Here is a 19,696-nt window from a genome sequence, read left to right as displayed (position 1 = left end):
GGCTGCCCGCGCGCCACCTCAGGACCGCCAGAAAGCCGCCCGCCTGCCTGGATGGAGGTTACAGTTCTCGGCTGCATTAAAGGGACCGCTCTTTCCTTTAAAACACTCATGAACACAGTGGGGTATACTTCAGTTGTCCAAAGAGACGTATTAGTATTTTTTGTCACATACAATTTTGAAATGGAAATCCTCGTGCACATGTGTTTGCACACTTGTTCTGTTGTTTTGGGATCACCTGGAATCGCCAGGTCACAGGTGTGCACGTGTGAGATTCGACAAACGTGTGCCACCTCTGTGGCCATGATTCTCAACCTCCACACCCATTTTCACCAGGACGTAGCTGTGAGCACAATCTTTTTAACACTGATGCACAAAAAAGACTCTGCCTCCTAGTCAGGTTGAATGTTCTGGAATTCCAATGCCGGCCTCCTGTAACTGTTTCATAAGTTGCTTATTCATGTCTTTGCCTGTTTTTCTGTTGGTATACTCTGTCTTTTTCGTTTGTAAGAACTGGACATATAATCACCCTTTGTTATTTTTTCCACTTTGCGTTCATTTTAGTTGGAGGGTTTTTACTTAGCTGTATGCATATCGCGATCGTCACGTAGTCTGTTCTTTTTCTTTGGTTTCCAGTGCTGGTTCGTTAAAATCGCACTTTTCATTGGGTGCTATTTTATGGGTTCTGTCTCCACAGTTCGCTCGATTTCGAAGGCTGCGATGAGCTCAGGGTCCCGGTGCTCAGACACAGGGCGACCCTGATTCTGGGCCCCTCGTCCGGGCCGCCGCCCGGGGTCGCGTCCCGCGTAGCACGCCGGCTCTCGGAAGTGTTCTGGTCTGGGCGAGAGCACGCAGCCGCCCGCCACGGCGACAGCTGTCGGCCGCTGCGCTGCTTGCCCACCGCCATGGGGTGCTGCTTCGTGACGAGAGGGACCCTGGCCGTACGGTCCTGCCGCCCTTACGCCTCTCTTCCAGGTGAACTTGAAAGTACTAGCTGGAATAACGGCTGAAAACAAGATTTATTGGAATTTCACAAATGCAGAAGTGACTGATTCTCAAGCACTGAGAGACAGACCGTGTCAGGATTTCTATAAATATTTTCTCCCCAACCCTCACGTGGTAACGTGTCTCAGATGATACCCTAAATGCACTGTCCTTCAAATTTGCTTATTTTTAAAGAACATGAAACTGTTCAACTTGTGGAGAAAGCAGCTCTGAGTCCTAGTTTTGTCCTTGTGTTGTTTCAGATGTTTTACAAAGTTACTATGTGGAAATCTGCGGCATGTCTGCATGTGGTTCCCTTTGTGTTTATCACGCATGGGGCTTGCCAGGCTCGAATTTATGAACGATTCCGGCCATTATTTCCTCAACTAGTCCTCCCGCTGTTTTCTCCTCTTGGGACTCAAAGGCACATACGTGAGACCTTTTCTACTGCCCACTCGCTGGTCATCAAGGCTGTCCGTGTTCTTAGCAGGGTCGCTTTCGCCGGCCGCCCTGGACCCAGCTCCGCCCGCGCCGCGCCAAGCCGGGGCCACGTGCGCGTCAGCGTCAGGTCTGCGGTGCTTTCCAGCTCTGGGCCAACTCCCCTTCCCTCGCCACGCGACGCTTCCTCTTCTCGTCCTGGGGCGTGTTCACTGTGCGTGAAAGCCGCTGGCGGGCCCGGCACCTGGCACTGAGTGACGCGCCGTGGGCCTTCCTCCGTTCTGGGTGTGTGTCGCGTTTACTCGCCTTGTGCTTCTGGTACTTGCGCGTTGTATCCCGGATGGCGCAAGTGGCGGGCGCGCTGTGGGCGCCACGGAGCCTGTACGTTCCTCTGAAGAATGTGGCATTTTGTTTTAAGCATTTAACTGTTCTGAACCCGAACTGCCCGCTGTCTCCCCGAGTGGGCGGGTGAGGCACAGGACTCGAGGGGCGCCCGGTTCGTGCTTTGCTTCTCGCTGGCTCTGCTGACGTGGCGAATCGCGCGACTGCTGAGCGATGGGCCGACTCGGCGGCCCTGAGACCCCGTTTTGGTCGTGGTGTGTTGTCCTCCGAATCATTCGGGTTTTAGTTATTGCCGAATTCAACTGAGTAACACTTGGCGGAGTTTTTGGTGTGTGTGTGAGACACCTGTGATTCAACTCCCTCGCGACGTCCTAGCCACGCCCCGGTGACGTGGATTTCTGGCTAGCAGTTCTGCGGCTTTGACAGTGATTTAAAAACTCTTTGCTTTACGCAACAGCCGCCAACATGTAAACGTACAGTGCGTTCTAACAAAAGCAAAAGTAGCCCTGCGGGCGGTGGCAGCCGGTGATACAGGGTTCCTGATGGCTGTGTCGAAGGGCCACAGCAGCACCCAGAGGGGCCGCGCGTGTTCACCCACACACGTGCTGCGCCCGAGCCCAGCACGGCGCGCGCCGCAGTCTCAGCCGGTCCTCTGGCTTCTGTGGCCCGCGTGAGGTCTTTGCGATGCCGGGGTGTGTGAGCTGACGAGGGGTAACGATCTCGCAGCCTGGCGTGGGCAGGGGGAGGCGATGGCAGTGCAGGGTCCAAGGGCCTTCAGAGCACACGTGGCTCCAGAAAATCAGTGTTTCCTACCTGTGCTGACACCTGCGAGGGGCTGGGGCTGGACGTCTGAGGGGCGGAATGCTCGGTGCCCACTGCACATGGCCGTACGACGCTGTGTTCCAGCAGGTGGGCGCCACTCCCACTCAGAGCTTGTGACGGTCAGGGCCATTAATTGCAGCAAAAACAGATTAGCTCATTTATTTGAATACAAGAAAGTACGTTTCCGTTCTCAAAATCGGCCCCCAAACGGAGTCACTTTTCACTGTGAGGAAACAGCTGTCCCGTGGCTCCACCGACACACCTGGCACGTAGGCCGCTTCGTGGTCGACGTCCTGCCGCCTCTTGAAGGTCGGCACCTGTGTCCCAGAGGTCCCAGCGTTCTGTTCCGAGTGCTCTGAAAACAGCCCCGAGGGGGGAGTGGGCCATGCTCGCGCACCTGGCAGCGGAGACCCCGGAGCCCGCTGCGCCCGAGGCCGGGCTTCAGGACCCAGGGGGGTGCCAGGCAGCCTGCCCTGCCTGCTCCGGGGTCACCGAAGCCAGTGTCACAGTTTGTCTGTTTGTTAATGGAGGGGGCCTCCGAGGAACATGCAGCAGCGCTAGCATTGCAACATGATCCTGCCCTTGGTCCACAGGGCGAGGTTCTTCTGGGGAAGGCTAGCGGCCGCTCCAGGGAGCTTTCAGCTGTGACCGGGCCAAACTAGGCAGCTGGGACGGCACCCTGCGGGGCTCCGGGACCGTCTGCAGGGTGCCACCTGCCCGGCCGGCGGGGCTGGGGCACGCAGAGCGGACCCGGTGCAGGGCATGTCTGCCACCTCAGTCTCCAGGGACCCACGCCGAGGCAAGGGTGGGTCCCCGCTCTGCAGGGTCAGCGCGGCACCCTCCGGCCTGGAGCCACTCGGCGGCCCTGGCTGCCGGGTCGGGTCTGGGGCTGTCACCGCGCCTGTCAATCATCTTCACCTCCACCTTCTTCCAGCTGCGACTTTGCGGCAGGACGCCATCGGACTGTCGTGATCACTTTAAAGAGGGTGACGCATAGTGTCAGGTACGTTCGCAGTGTCGTGCAGCCATCGCCTCTCACGTTCCAGAACGTTCCGTTGCTCCAAATAGGGATGAGGCCTGTAGGCAGTCACCGTCCCCCCTCCCAGCGGCCTCCTGTCCCTGGCAGACACCGGCCTCCCCTCTGTCAGCCGCTCAGGACATTTCCTGAGTGGAGTCACAATCCCTGGCCTCCCACACCTCGCTTCTGTGGGCCTGGTTTGCGGGGTTCGTCGTCTGATAGGTGAACTGCCCTTTGCGTTTGAGCCTGTGGACGCCGGGAGAGAAGGGGTGCTGGCGATGGGCTGGTATGGGGGGCGGCTCTTCACGGTTCCTCCCCCAGAGCCCTCTGGGCCGAGGCCGGCGACTGTGCCGGGCTCTGCCGGCCGCCACTCCTTGAAAGCGCGTCGCCCCGCGCCCCGGGCTGCACGGGCGGCCGGGTTTTGACGTGTGCAGTGTCGCGCGGCCACAGCCCCCCAGTCCTCGCCCCCTTCGTGTCGCCGCCCCCACCCCACCCCGGCGCCCCCGAAACCACTGCCACGTCTGCGTCGGCGTCGGCGGGGTCGGTCCCTCGGTCCGCCCCAGGCCGTCCCGGGCTCCCTGCTAGGGGCTGGCGCCGGGTCACACGACTGTCCCCCCTGCGAGGGTCTTTTCTCCTCTTACAAGGACCCCCGCCCTTGGACGAGCCCGCCTCAGCGGCCTGTCTTCGCTGATCACGTCTGCAAACGCCCCACTCCCAAGTAAGCCGCACTCGCGGGCCCCACATTTGGGGGGCGCCTCAACCCCCAGCACAGCGTCGGTGGCCCAGGGGTCTGGCTGCTCGCGCCCGGCAGCCGCCTTTGAGGCGCGTCCGTGCCGCTGGGTCGACAGCGCGCCCGACTCGTGCCCCGTGGTGACGGACGGGCGCCCGCAGCGTGTGCGGACCTGGGGCGACACACCGCAACCTGCACGCACGCCCCGGGGGCTCCACCCAGGCGAGCACGCCGCGACACGGGCTTCAGCCCCCACGCCGCGCCCGCCCGGGGGTGCTCTGCTCAGGCTTCTCCTCTGGAGAATTTTTACGTCTGTTTGAGCCAAAACGCCAACAGACGCCAGGGAGCAAGGCCGCAATGGTCCCTGTGCGGAGCTCTGGCCCGGGGCGTTCAGCCCCCGCCCGGCCGGACGGGCTCGCGCTGCCTGGGCCTTCCCTTTGTTCTGACTGAGGGCAGACGCACGTTGCCTGCGGCTGACCGTCCTGAGTCCCGCATCGGCGGCGCTCCGCAGTCGGCGTCGGGCAGCTCGCCTCCAGGCCCTGCCGTGCGGATGGGCCGCCCGGGGGACAGTGGTCGTTTCCTCCTCTCGCTGCTGTCGACATCCCTGTAAGGCCCCGTGGACACATGTGCATGTCCCTTGGGTGTGTGCCAGGCGTGGCACTGCTGGGCCTCTGGGTGGTTCCACAGTCGATCCGCTGAGGACCTGCCAGGCCGCCTCCTGGAGCAGCTGCTCTGCTTCCGGCCCCGCGCGGCCTCCCGACTCCCCGGGTGGGCGTGGCAGCCGTCCTGCTGGGTGCGATGCGGCCGGCTTGCTTCCTGATGACCGCGATGCTTAGCATCTTCTCATGTGCCTGTCGGTCGTCTGGGGAGACATCTGTCCAAGTCCTTTGCACCGTTTTTACCGCTTTTGCACACTGTCCAGTTGCCCTGAGCACACGCGCGTTGGTGCCTCCAGGCCCAGCGCGTCCCACTGTCTGAAGCCGCCTGGTGAGCGAGAATGCCCCGTCCCCACCCACCCACCCGCCCCCGGCCCTCGGGAGCCCACCTGCCTGCTCTCCAGGAATCCGATCATCCCGGGACCTCACATAAGCCGAATCACACAACACTGGTTTAGTCACTCTTAAGTCTTCACGGTTCATCCATGTTGTAGCTCGTGTCAGAGTTACACGCGCTCATTTTTAAAATGGGTTGTTTTTGTTGAGAGCTTAACTATACTCTGAATACTAGGCCCTCATTAGCTATAGGATTGGCAAATGTTTCTCCCATTTTATAGGTTGTCTTTTCACATTCTTGACATGATGCACATTTTTAATTTTCATGAAACTCAACTGATGTATTTTGTTGTTCCTGGTGTCAAATTTAATCCAATGCCAAATCCGGAGTCGGGAATATTTACCCCTGTATTTTCCTCTAGTACCTTTACAGTTTTAGCTCTTACCTTTGGGTCATTGACCCATTTGAATTAAGTTTCTAATGTGAAATGAGGTAAGGTTCCAGCTTCATTCTGTTGCACGTGGTCATTCATTTGTTGAAGAGACTGCTTTTCCCCAGTGAATGGTCTTGGCTCCCTTGTTGAAAATCGTTGGCCCACAGATGTCTGGGGTAATTTCTGGACTCTCGTTCTATGCCATCGGCACACACCTGTCCCCATGCCAAAACCACACCGTTTTGACGCCAGGAAGTGTGAATCCCCCAACTTCCCTTTTCTCTAACACTGTTGTAGCTTGTGAGGGCCCCTGAATTTGCAGACTGGCATTTCCCCGGGCATTGTGCCGGGGACTGTCCTGAGCCTGAACCTGTGGACAGCTCGGGGCTTGCTGCCATTTTAACAATGCTAAGCCTGACCCATAAACAGAGGCTGTCTTTCCACTTATTTAGGCCTTTTTAATTTCTTTCAGCAATTGTCTGTAGTTCTGAACCTACAAATCTTTAATCTCTGCGGTTAAACTCATTTCGGGTGTTTTGTTCTTTTGGACATGCCGGTGAATGGAGCTGGTTTCTCAGTTTCCTTTTGCGTTGGTTGCGGCTGGTGTACAGCGGCAGGAGTGATGTTCGTGCCTTGGTTTTGTTCACCACCCCCTTGCTGAATTCGCCTCTCAGCTCTGGTAGCGACTGTTCTATGGGATTTCCATCTACACGACCACGCCATCAGCAAATAAGGACGGCCGCGCCTCCTCTCCCATCTAGATCTTCTTTTCCTCGCACAACTGCTTTGGCTGGGACGCCGGCGCGTGTGGAGCAGCCACCGCGAGAGCCGGTGTTCCCGTGTCGCTCCAGGTCTCGGAGGACAAGCCTGGCCTTTTGCCGCTGAGCACGGCGTCAGCCGTGGACCTCTGGGCCTTTCCTGCTCGGGTTTGGTTGAGCTTCTGGGGCGTGTAGATAGATTCACGTCTTCATCAAACCTGGGGAGTTTTCAACCACGATTTCCTCGAATATTTTCTCTGCCCCTTTCTTTTCCTTCTGGGAGTCTCATAGCACATACGCTGCGAGCTAAGCCTGCAGGCCCCTCAGGCGCTGTTCCCGGAAGTGCTCTTCCTGCCGCTCAGATGGGGCTGTCTCAGCTCCCTTTTCCCCAAGTTCACTGGCTCTTTCCAGGGCCTGCTCAGGTCTGATGTTGAACCCCCGACAGTACCTTTATACTTTTCAGGTCCAAAATTTCAATTTGGTTCCATTTATAATTTTTATCTTCCTTGACTTCCCAACTTGTTCATACACTGTTCTGATTTCTTTCCATTCTTTGGCCCTGCTGTCCATCAGCTCTCCGAGTGTATTTAAGACAATTAGGTTGAAGTCTTTGTCCAGTGAGCTCGGTTTTGGGGCTCTTAGCATGGTTCTGTCGATCCCTTTTCATGTGAACAGCCCACTTTCCTGTTCCTTTCTTTTTTCTAAGTTTCGTTGACAGCTGGATGCTTTGGATTTTGAAGCATGGTTAACTCTGGACATCAGATGCTGGCCTCCAACCCCAAGAGCTACAGTCGTTGCTTAAGGTGCCTATTTATTTAGTGGCTCCTTCAAAGTATTTGGCAAAGTCTGTATTTCTTGTCATGTGTTGTCACTGAAGACTGTCCCTTTAGCTCATGTTCAGCTGTTTAGTCAGAGACTTCCTTACCTTCCTGGACCCAAAAAGTTTCCGTAAGGCTCTTCTGCCTTTTTCAACCCCCTCGGGCCATGCTGGCAGGCGAGCTGCTTCACTGTGGGGGTGGGGACAGCGACTGGCTCCTGAACCAGCCCCTCAGCGACCCACCGGGCAGGTGAAAACACAGCTCAAACTGGGGAAAGGGAAAAGTCCCTGTGGCCCACTCTCTGGCTTTGGCAGGTAGAACTGGGAGCGCAGGACGCTGTCCCCACAGCCGCCCGCCACAGGGCTGGGTGACGGTGGGAGCCGTGTGCCGCGTCGGAACGCACCGCAACGTGGCAGCCTCGCCGCGTTGGACCGCCGGACGCGCGGGTCCCTGCGCGGGCTCCCGTCCCAGGGTGCACTCGGCTCTCTGCGGGGCCCGGCTCCGGGAGCGCGCTGCTCTGCAGTCTCCCATGACATCGCTCGCTCAGAGTCCCGCGCTGGCAGTTTTGAACTACAGATTCTACTTCATTTGCCCATGCTGACAGTTTATGCATTTTGAGGAGTTATTCTATCCTATCTCAATTGTGGTATAAGCTCAGCGCTGCGTGTGGCCCCGACCCCAGTCCACGCGGGAAGGCGGGGAACGGCCCATCTGCAGACCAGTCACCGCTCTGTAAGCGGCCGGCGCCCTTCCTGCTCGCCCCCCGAGCGGGCGGGTGTCCGCTGGCCCCCGCCCCCGCCTCCTGCCCTCTCCTGCCTCACAGTGTTTCATCAACACCGAGGCAGACCCTCCACCAGCAGAGTACGGCTCACTGAAGGCTCAGATGGTGGTCAGATTTTTTTGCGCGATGAAGAATTTTTAATCGAGGTATGTATGCTGTTTTCTTAGTTTCCTTTTTAGCACACAATAAGTAGACTACAGTACAGTGTAAGCTCATATGTGTTGGGAAACCGAAAACTCCGCGTGGCTCGCGTTATCAGGATGCTCGCTTTGCTGCGGTGGCCTCCCACCCGAAAGGCAGCATCTCCGAGGCCGGCCTGTGCTGGGAAATTTAGCATTCCACTTTATATATTGGCTTTTTAGTTTATCTTTGTTAGGTAATCTTCAAAGTAAACGTTTTAGCCTACTTCAGAATGAATGTTTTACCATTTTGAGTGAAATGTAGAGACCTTATAAACCTTTCTTCCTCATTTATGTTATGATTTTGTCAACGTATTACATTTACATTCAATTATAATGTTATGATTTTTTACATTGAAAAGTCAGATGTGTTTTAAAGAACTTAGAGGAAAAATTAGTTTATTTGCCCAGGCATTTACCATTTCTGTCAATCTCTTTCTTCACTCCCGAAGTTCCAAGTTTCTGTCACTTACCTTTGGCCTGAAGAACTTCTTTGCCGTCATTCAGCAGCTCTACTGGTAAGGAATTGTTTTCCTTCATCTAAGAGTATCTTTATTTCATCTGCATGCCTCATATTCCATGCACACCGTGTTCCAAAGTGAGTTACTTTCAGCCTTTAAAATTTTCCAGTCCTATGGCCTCTGTGGTCTGTGATGAGACTTCGGTAGTTATTCAAATTGTGACTTTGTACATGACGACACTGTCTGTCTGCTGCCTTCAAGATAAAAGTCCTCAGTTTCAGTCGTCAAGGGTGTGTCTGATGTTGTTTTCTCTGGTTTTATCCTAGCTGGGGTTCACTGAGCTTTGCGAATCTTTAAATTTGTCTTTCACGAAATCTGGGGCATTTCCAACCGTCATTTCTTTAAAATTTTTATTTAAGCCATAGTCTTCCTCTTTTGTGCTGGGAATCCAACACATACGTTAGATCCCTTTATACTGTCCCAATGTCCCCGAGGCTCGTTTGTTTATTCCCAAACGATTTTCTGTTCCTCCACTAAATTTCACTCACTTTTGAGTTCTGTCTTTTGGTTCGGGAGCACTTGCCTTTACTGTGTGAACGACGTCACACTACCTGGAGCCACACGACGCTCTCACGTGTCCTCTGACTTCCCAGCACACTGAGGTCGACACCTGTCCGCTTCTTTCCCTGCGGCGGTCCTCCTGGGCCCTGGAACGCCGACTCTTTGGGTTTGTTTCTGAGGCTGGGCGTCCCCTCGACACCCAGGGGTGCTGCTGCGTAAGCGGGCAGGCGGGGCTTGGCCGGCATGTGCTGGCCTGCCCCTCCGGACCGCGGCTCCGGTGTCAGCGTCCCCAGGCCCGTGCCATGCCGCCGCCCCCAGCGGTGCTCAGCGACAGGCGCAGTCTGTAAGGTGGCTCGGTGAACTGTCCTCGGGTCCCAGGCAGGCGCAGCTCAGGGCAAAATCAGGGTGCCACCCAGCCTCGGGGGGTCTTCCTCCAACTCCCCCCCAGGCTCCGGTCCCCCGGCTGAAACGCTCGGCGCTCGCTTTGCTTTGGTGCCTCGCACTCCCCAGGCCGGGCTCCTGTGCGGGGCCGAAACGGCGAGAGAAAAGCAGAGTAACTGACCCCGCGCCGGGGCCCAGGCGCCCTGTCCAAGGCTCCTTCTCCAGTGAGGTCGTGTCTGGGTCCTCGGTGTCGCCAGCTCCCGGAGCGCCCACAGCCCGCGCCCCGCAGGGTCCCCGGGATGCCGGCCAGCACGAGGGCGAGGCCTCGCGAGCTCTGACGCTCGGCCGTCCTAGCGCCTGGGCCGTGAGATGCAGAGGGGACATCCCCCAGGGTGCTGGTGGCGCCTCCAGCTTGAACCTCTGCCCATCCCTTTGCTCTGGGCGGTAAGCCAGTCACTCTACTTACCGTCACTGGCCGTGGTCGTGACCCCAGGGAGATGCGTGAAAGGAGTGTGCTCACGGCGCTGGGGCTCCAACGATTTCCAAAGTCAGGAAATTTGTGCCACTGGGGCCCACGTGAAGCCCTGACACGGTGCCGCCGTGGCCGAGTGCTGGCGCGGAGCAGCCCGGGCTGTCGGCGCAGCGTGGCGGCCCGCGGAAGCCCGTGGGGAGCGGGCCTCCCTGCAGTGACCCCCAGGGCCACTTCGCAGGCTCCTGGCAGAGCCGCGGTGTTCCGCGCCTGCAGCAGAGGGCTGCTCCACCCGATGCCGTTTTCCTGGGCGGAGGCAGGTCCCCCTCCGGGACAGCTGCCACCTGTTTAAGTTCCATGGCCGGGAGCCTCACGAGCTGCCAGAGGAGCCTTTCCTGGAAGAAGGGGAGTTGGGCTCGAATGCTTTGAAGCCTCTGCGAACACGACGTGGACAGCTGAGCAGGAAATCGGTCTGAATCCCCTTTGATGGGTGCGGCTGTCACGCTCCAGGGTCAGGGCTGAGACGTGGTCCTTGGGACACAGCAGCTGAATGACCAGCGTGCGTGGGGGAGCCCAAGGAGCCGAGCCAGACGCCTCTTTAGACAAGTGACTTCCTCTCCCACACGGCTGTCCCAGGTCCTTTGGCGACCTCAATTCGTGAGCTGTCCCCACTGTCCAGGACCCGTGCCCACCTTATGTGCCAATGCCTGGCGCCACGAGGCCTTGGGGCCTTTAGCCTTCTCAGAAAACAGCATACTGAAAAGGCAAAACAAACAAACAACAAAAAATGCCTGTGTAATTTTACCAAAATGATAATGATACTCTGCATTCAATTAAAATTAATAAAAATATTTTATTGGATTTCAGGAACTTGGTACTTTTAAAATTTCAAAATTTTGCAAACGAATCGTCGCTATACTTTCTAGACTAGTGGGGGTTAGGGCTTGGAGACTGTCACCTCCTGACGGCACACGGCACAGAGTCCCCAAGCCCTGGTGCCGCCCACCGCTGTGGCCACGGCACCCGTCTCCCCCTGCTCTGGCGAGCACGACGCGGGGGCGCCGCTGCCGACGCGGAGGACGGTCAGCGTCACCTGCCACGCGGTCACAGGTGAGCGTCCCTTCTGGGTTTCGTTTGGTTCGGGGCAAAGCTGCTGAAATGAAGTTGACAGCCCCTCCGGGGGCTCAGAAGTTTGGCAAAGGTCGCAGCAGAATCTTCCTGAAACGAGACACTTGGAGGCCGACAGCAGACAGCTAGAGCTGTGGCACGTCTGGGCAGCAGGGACACAAGCTCAGTGACTCCAGGTGTGTTGAGGGCTCCTGGGAATCCAAAGCTGAACTGGGAAACACGGCGAGGTGCCTGGGCCGGGCAGTTTGCGAATCCGTGTTTTTTCCTGCCCCCTCCTGTATGCCACTCGACGAGCCAGGTGCACGTGGTAGAGAGCAGGGCGTGCCCTCGCCTCCAAAGGCATGCGCCCTGCCTCTGAAGTTCGAGAAAGGTACTTCTCTGCACCCCCAGCGGGAGCCCCTCCAGACCCGAAAGGCTGCGTTTCGGGCTGAGAGAACCAGCTGGACTGGACTCGCGCGGGGAGAAAGGGCCGGGTCCTTCGTGACGGCGACGGGCACGCTGCCGTGGGGCCGCAGAGCATCCTGGAGTTGCCGGAGCCCAGCTCCCCACTGGGGTGGTCTTACCCTCGCACCTACTTAGAGCTCACTGGGCTGCGGCAGCCGTGACAAACGGGTCTGGACCCCGCACGCAGGACACGGCACAGTCTGAGTTACTCTGCAAACCGCAAACCTTCTGAGTAAAAAGACAAGTAAAAACATACATTCCAAGGAATTTGTAAAGTGCCTGGAAGACGCAGACGGCTGCCCCGAGGTGCGCCCACCGCGCCTCGTCTGCAGGCTGCTGTGCTACTGCCGCACGCGTGGCCTCACGCACTTGGTGGTTTCGTTTCATTTCTTAAATGGCTGAGTTATGAATCCAGCTACTGTGCGGTACTTTCATAATTTTTAATATGCATTATGTGCAGTAACATCGTGACAGCGCCTTACTGTGGGTTGACACACAATACTTAGAACAGATTTATCATATTTGGTCTTTAGGTAAATAATAAATGTTTTAAAATTGCCTAAATATACCATTCTGAGCCGTTTCATTCCACCAGGAAAATACAGGGTTTTTTTCCTCTCTTTAAAAAAAATTAAATACCAAAATAACTACATTTAAATAAATAACGTTATGATGATGACATTTAAAAATTCACAATCGGGCCAACGCCGGCTTTCTGTTGCCCGGCAGCTCAGCCCCAAGCCCCCGGAACACTCTGGAAAGGCGAGTGCTTCTCTTCCGAAGGGGCTGGCCTAGGCCGCGGGGCCGGGGCGCCCGCTGCTCACCTCTCACCTCGTTTGCTCTCTCCCGCGTTCATCTCGTGTAGGAGAGGTCGGCCGGGTGCTGGGTCAGTCCTGAACGGTCCCGGGGGATTTCCTAGTACAAACCAGAAGGCGGCAGAGGCTCCCGCGCCTGGCCGCCGTGTCCACACAGTCTCCGCTCCACCGGCAGTGGCTTGCGGGGCGGGGTGGACGGTGGCACCAGTGGGGACGGCACCTGAAACAGCGAATGCACCACACAGAGGTCCGCGACACTTGTCTGAAGGGGTGTGTGACGGGAGATCGGATCTCTTCCAGAGGAAGTGGGAACAGTTCTGTCTTAAACATACACCATACTTAGGAGACTTCTTTTACTTAGAGTGGAAAATTATACTAAGGACAAAGTCAACACAAAGAAACAAACAACGAAAAGGAGCTGAAAGAGAAACAGTTAAGTGCAGCCCGAGTCCGGCAGGTCACTCGTGCAGCCCGGTGTCCCCTCCCCCGTCGGCCCCGCGGGCGAGGAGGAGCGGCCCCCGCAGGCGCCTGCTCGCGAGAACAAGCAGAGCTCCCTGTGTCTGCGCCAAGTGCAGCCCGCACCCGAGGGCCCGCGCGGCTCCCGGCGTCCCGGGCAGAAGTGGAGCGATCTGAGATGCCAAGACGGAAGGCACGCCCCGGCGCCCCGGCGCCAGGCCTGACAGCAAAACGCGGTCTGGCCGCCAGCGCCGGCCCCGGAGCTGAGGGCGGGGCGGCTCCTGCGTGTCCCCTCGCGGCGGGCGGCGGGCAGGGAGGCGCCGCGGCATCCGTCTCAGTGAGCGGTTCCTTCAGGTGTGACTTGTCTTTTCGAGGGTTTTAAGGCCACCTGGGTTTTGTGTTCTCAGTGCTGGGCGACCTCCAACCGCAGGGCCCCGGCCCCCCGAGGACGTGCTCCGACCGTCGGCGGGAGGCGGTGTCTCCTTTTGGCACCAGAGTTGGCAGGAAGGCGGGAAAGCTCCCCAGGCGCTAGTTCTGGACGCCCTTCTCCCGGCCGGCCGCCGGCGCCGTGTCCACGCTCAGGGCGATGACGACACTCTCGCCGCCCTCTGCCCTCACCCGCTTCGGCTCCGGCTGCTCCGACGGGTCGCCGCCCTGGCGCTTCGTGGGCAGCGACGCGGACGCGGACGCGTGCGTTGCCAGCATGTGCAGAGGACTCGCTGCTGCTGCTGCTGCGAAGAGACAGTGAGTCAGACCCCGAGGGACCCAGGCACCCGTTCGCTCCAGGTTCTGCCCGGAGGGGCAGCTTCGCCCTCTGCCCTGGATGGACCGAGGTGGCCAGCTGGGCCCCTGGAGACTGCGTGCTTGTGGGCATCTGTATAACAGATGAATCGCTTATTACTTCAAAGAACGAGCCACCTGGACAGAAGCCTGGAGGAGACTGAGGCCCAGGGTCAGGCTGCTGTGGGACCAACAGCAAACAGCTCTGCTGTCATGATCACGGCACTGCCGCCCTCCCCTGCACAGCACCTGGCCCCACATCCACACCGACACTCCAATCCCTCTGCACGTGAGGCCGGGGGGTCGTGGGGAGCAGGTGAACGGGGCCCAGGAGACCGGCCCCCGCTTGGCCTCCCTCCCAGGCCCACCCACGAGGGTTGTTCCCGAGCTTAAAAGTGCTGCTTCCTCAAGGCGAGCAGGTGAAATTGGGCTAATTAACGGGAGGAAGCCACACCCAGGAGACCCCTGTCCTCCCCCCTTCTCCCTTTCCCCTCACGCCACGAGGGGGTTGAGGTGGCCTGATCGAGGTCCCATCCGCCAAGAGACGTGCATGCACGCAAGCCTGAACCCCGCAGGGCCTGGAGGAGGTGTCGCGGGCTGGGGACCCACGCCTGCTGGGTGCCGTGGTGGCTCTGGGCGCCAGCAGCAGGCACACTGCGGCAGAGGTGCCCTGCTTTGCCCGGCAGCTCCTCGGGCTGGCGCAGGGCGCCTGTGGCCCCGCCCACGAACGGGACTGGAAGCCGAGTGAGGGGAGAGGGACGCCCTGAGCCAAGGGAGCTTGGGCGGCGCCACCACACCGGCGAACCCCAGCCCGGCTCTGGGTCCCCACCAGCCTCCTGGGTGAGGACCTACAAGTCAGGTGGGTCAGCTCTACCTCGACAAGGCTGAAAAAGAGTCACGAGGAAATGTAAAAGCCTTTAAACGGCCAAAATTATTTTCAAAAAAGGAACCAGATTGGAGAACGGACACATTCTGCCTGAACGTTTTCCGAAGGCACAGGAATCAGGCCGCGAGGCCCGTCGCAGGGGCACATGCAGACCGGTGAAGAGCCCGTCTGGGCCCAGACCACACACCTGAGGCCAGAGGATGCACTGCGGGCCTCAGGACAGACGTGAAAGTCAACGCCACAAATGAACTGAGCCCATGCACCTGATTTTCGGCCAGGCAGCTGAGACCCCTCAGTGGAGGCAGAACAGTTTCTTCAACAAAGGTGCTGGGAACACTGGACGCCCATGAGCAAAAGAATCATGTCGGGCCTTGCCTCATGTTATAAAAAAACTGAACTCCAAGTGGATCGAAGACCGAAATCTAAGAGCTAACCCCTCAAACTCCCAGGGGAGCAGGGCGAGTCTTTAGGGCCTTGGACTTAGCAATGGCTGCGGCTACGAAAGCACGAGAAACAAAACGGGAAACAGACCAGCTGGACTTCATCCAAATGGAAATTTGTGCGTTAAAGACACCATCGAGAAAGTGAAAAAACAAAGGGAGGAAACAGGCAAACCGTGCATCAGAAGCCAGTTCCAGAACACGTAAGAGCCACAGCGCTGCGAGCAGACGGACAATCGATGGAAAAACGGGCAAAGGACGCGACGCGTCTCCCGCCAGCGAGCTCACAGAACACGTCCTGGAGCCCCGCAGCGTCAGGCTCTCACTGCTGAGAACGCAAACGTTTCCTCAGACAAAAATTAACACCCTAACAGTCGGAACCCGAACGCCGTGCGCCCCCCCCGCCCCGCCGCTCACCGTTGTTCGCCTGGCCGTGGGCGGCGCTGGGGATGGGCACCACGTGCGTCCCGTTTTGCGTTACAGTCTTTATTGGGAGCTGGTGCTGACCCAGAGGCGTCTGCTGCACTATGGTGACCGTCTGGACAGGAGGAGCCTGTGACGTCTGAATGACCCGGCTGGCGGTGCCCAGTGCGGCATGGCCGATCGCAGGAATCGGTTCTACTTTCACTGAAATCAAAAGAGAAGGCGTGACACCCCTGGTCCCCACAGGTGGCCGACAGAGATCTGCCTGTTCCCGTGCAGTCGGCGGGTGGCCGGGGCCGGGCGGGCTCCGGGGCGTTGCGAAGGGCGAGGAAAGCACCCCACGGCGGCCCCGCCACTCACCTTTGACCTCGCGGTGCTCTCCATTCTCTTGCAGCTCTGCCTTAGGAGGGGCCAGCACAGCCGCCTGGGTGACCACGGCCTGCCCAGCGACGGCGTACGTGCTGGCGGGGGCCAGACCGGCCACGCTGGTGACGGACGCTGCCGGGATCTGCTGGACGACGTGCACCGTCTGCACCGCGGGCTGCTGGGAGGTCGGGGCGGCCACAGGCGCGGCCACAGTGTAGGTGACGGGCTTGATGGTCGGGGGCAGCTGCCGCTGCACAGTGATGAGAACGGGCTGGCTGGACAGAGGGGAACCTGCCAGGGGCGACGGGGGAGGCGTGAGGCTTCCGCGTCCTGGCTTCCTCCGCCACCTTCCCAAACCCGCCAACGGCCCCCACACACTGAGGACAGACCGACGGCAGACGCAGGAGGGGGTGCAGCCCCCTCCCCGCGTGCCAGACCCTCGGCGGGGCAGCTGGCTCGTCTCTGAGCACTGACGGCTCGGTCTCCGCTCTGCGCACGCTGCTCGCAGCAGCTCATCCCAGTGTCCTCTGAAAAAGCACCGCTGTCACAGAGGAGGCCGCCCTCTGAGGCCCGACTGCGGGCCGCGCTCCCCTGGCGTGGACGTCCCCACCCCGCAGCGGGGACGAGGGCACTGGGCAGTGCGCAGACAGGCCGCGCTAAGCTCTGCCAGGGCGGAAGAGGGGCCACGCCGAAGACAGGCGCGACGGGGTGCGGGGGGGTGCCGGCAGGGCCGGGCGTGGCGACGCCAGGGGGGAAGGCACGTCCCGCCGGCCCGGACCCGCCGCGCTGCGTGTGTGACGATTCCCTAGGGCGCACACTTTTCTTCTGCACGGCGACGTGAGGCTGCCAAATGCTCCCCTAGCCGCCAAAGGAGTACTTTCTGCGGCCGGGCCGAGCCTGGTTTGCCGCAGGGCATCTCCTTTGGGGGGCCGTTCTCACAGGCTTTCGAGCGACGGAGCAATGGAAGCGGGCCGTTGCTCAGCTGCTGCAGGCGCCGGCGCGGCTCACCCGCGAGAGCGTTCGGCCGTGCTCTGAACCCAGCGCGACCCGTTTTCAGAGCCTGGAAGGCCGCGCTCAGGTGTGTCAGTCTCGGGCCCCCGGCACATGGGACCGCTGGTCCTGTGACGACCCGCCCCCACCGCGCCGGCCCCCGCAGCTCACCTGGTGCGCTCTGGGCGAAGCGCGCCTCCTGGATGACAGCGAGCTTGGGCTGCGCAGCGCCCGGCTCGGGCTCCAGGGGCGCCGGGGACCCTTCCCTGGACAGGCTCTCGGGCGTCTGGGCGCCGCTGGAGTGAGCGGACAGCACTCCCGCGTGGTTAGGAGAGGCCGGGGCACTTCTGTGTTGTCAAAAAGAAGATGGGGGACCTTTAAAGGTAAAGCGCTCATACAGCCGCCTTGTTCTAATAACGTGTTATTTTGCAAAAAAAGGGGTGTCATTTGTCTTCCGCCAACCGACTGCACTTCCCTAAGTCCTTTCTCTGTGAACACCAGGGCCTGACACGGACGCTTGGCGAGGCTCGCTCGGCTGTGCCGGGGCCGCCGTGTGCTGGGCGCCGCTGCTGCAGGCCCCGGGGGGACTGGCTGCCCTCTCCCCACGCGCCTGTCCACACGCAGGCAGCGGGAGCCGGCCGTGTGAGAGTGGGTGTGGGCCGCTGACTCAAGTTACGGTCGTTTCATTTGTTTAAAAACAGTACGTATTAATTAAACTAAAAATGTCATCATAAAATTAAGCAATAACATCATGCAGCTCAATCTCCAGTTTAAGCAGCTAAAAGATTTTAAAGAGCCTCTCACAAGCCAACGGAAAGGAGACACGACTCATCCCGCAGCCTTGCGACTCGTCATGTTACAGTGCGCAGCGAGTCGCTGACGCAGCACCTGCTGCATGCGGACGGGGTTTAAGTGAAACTACAAACAGCCCGAGCCGCTGGGGACCACCAGGAGCAGCAACACAGCACGGCACTTTTTTTCCAAATCCCCATCCCAACCGTCAATCAGAATGCATTTGGTAGTTCCTTCATTTTCAAAAGGAAAAGTTACCAACACATCGAGGTGAACGTACCGACCGCTCAGTGAGGTCTTCCTGTTTGCCTTGTCCTTACCTAGACGAGAGTGGTCCCACAGGGGTTCTAAAGCAAGGCACGCCCCTAGGCCGTCTTTTCCTAAAAGCCTGCTCTATTAATTTGCTCTCAGAGGCAGGGTCTATCCTCCAGAATGAGCCTTTGCCTGGTTCTTCCTGGGAACGTGGTACTTTGATGAAATAACGATTCAGAGAGAGATTGTGGCGAATTGAATTCTATGAAACATAAAAAAATACGTAGAATTCATATATTTCTTTGCTGAGAAAGAAAAATGTGCTTCATTTTAGTGCCCTGCAAAGCAGGAACCTGAAGGCAGCGCTGTGCTGGGAGGGGCTGGCCCCGCCCCTACATGAGAGAGGAGCTGGGGGGCCCCTCAGCAGGAGGGGGCCAGCGGCTACTCCACCTGGAGACGGGCTATTTCCGACAGGAAAGCGTCGGCTCCCAGCTTCTTTCCAGGAAGGAAACCAGCCCTGTGGTCGCCTTTCCTGCTGCCCGTCCTGTCTAAGCTGGTTCTTTCTAATACTTTCTGAGCATACGATCAGCTTATAGAAACTGTCGCAGCCACTGAAAATCCCGTATAAAGTACTTGCCGAAGCAGCAAAAGGGAAAAGCGAGCCCGAGGCTGGGAGAGCCACTGGTCCCGGCTTCCGGAACGGCCCTCTGCCAAGTGCGATCACAGACGGTTTTCACTGCAGCCTCACTTGACCTCGGGAGGCTCGCGGGCAAAACCTCTCAGCTCCGGCTCCACCCTTTCTGCCACAAAATGGCCACCTGATTCGAGGAGCCCTCCCCGCTGCCGCCCAGACTACGTGGGAAGAGACCCGACCCCGCGACCCCGCGAGGTCAGGAAAGGCTGGTGCAAGTGCAGCACGCGGTGTCTCCGTCCACCCGTTAACGTTCACACCGAAGACGGATCGGTTAAACTATTAAAGTATCTAAACGGTAAAAACACAAAGCAAAATTCTGGGTTTTCCAAACGTCATTTCTGAATTCCCCAGTCAACCTAGTACAACAGCTAATCACGGCCTGAAATTCCGACGTTGCGGTGGCAGCTCAGAGATCGGGACGCATCAACACTGACAGGTGATCTAGGGGACTGCTCGGGTGCCACACCAGCCACAGGCCACGATGAACTCCGCTAACGCCTGCCGCTGTCCGTCACGTCACTGGCAACGTGAAGGGGGAGGCCAGGCTGTGTCTGTGATTCATGAAACTGCTTATAACTGAACACACGAGACCGAGGATGTTTTAATAACGGTGGACAGCTGCTATGATGTTTACCACGGGGTCTAGCTGGCGACCACCCACACCTTCCTATCGATTCCGGAAGCTGCCCCGCCGGAGAGAGCAGACAGCTCAGGCTGCACTCGGGCCGAAATCAGAACAGAAGGCAGATTCTCCGACTGGGGGGATCCGGGGTCCTTCTGACCATGCTGTTGGAAGCATGGCTCCCGGGGAGGGCCTCACAAGGGATAGCCAAGTACAGTGCAGAACGGCACCTGACCAGGGGGGTGGGGACCCCCGAGTGAAGGCGCAAGTGCACTGACGGGCGCGGAGGAGGTCGCGGGCACGTGGCCGGGGGGAAGGGGCGCCGGCACCCGGGGGATCTGGGGCGGGAAGCGCTGCTGCAGGGCGCTGGGGCGCTGGGGTTTGCGCCCATGATGAAGAAGGACAAGGCCGGGGCCAGCGATGCGGCTCTCCCTCCAGAGCAG

General features: G+C 58.8%; 1 protein-coding gene across 3 annotated transcripts in view; it reads right to left on the bottom strand.

Annotated features, from left to right (window-relative positions):
- Positions 1-10,998: 10,998 nt before the first annotated feature.
- Positions 10,999-19,696, bottom strand: part of FOXK2 (forkhead box K2) — a 43,385-nt gene continuing 34,687 nt past the window's right edge. Inside the window, exons 5-9 of one of the 3 annotated variants that reach the window (XM_016132952.2) lie at positions 18,006-18,199; positions 17,065-17,240; positions 15,898-16,194; positions 15,532-15,741; positions 10,999-13,739 (exon numbers count right to left, since the gene is read on the bottom strand). In XM_016132952.2, coding sequence (XP_015988438.2) covers positions 13,537-13,739; positions 15,532-15,741; positions 15,898-16,194; positions 17,065-17,240; positions 18,006-18,199 — 1,080 coding nt within the window. In that variant the 3' untranslated portion in view covers positions 10,999-13,536. Of the gene's footprint in view, positions 13,745-15,531; positions 15,742-15,897; positions 16,195-17,064; positions 17,241-18,005; positions 18,200-19,696 lie in introns of all 3 variants that reach the window. The other 2 variants (XM_016132953.2, XM_036222692.1) reach the window with 2 other exon arrangements.

The sequence above is a fragment of the Rousettus aegyptiacus genome, unplaced genomic scaffold, assembly GCF_014176215.1.
Source record: "Rousettus aegyptiacus isolate mRouAeg1 unplaced genomic scaffold, mRouAeg1.p scaffold_m13_p_6, whole genome shotgun sequence".
Lineage (NCBI taxonomy): Eukaryota > Metazoa > Chordata > Mammalia > Chiroptera > Pteropodidae > Rousettus > Rousettus aegyptiacus.
This window is presented reverse-complemented; position numbering and strand designations above follow the sequence as displayed.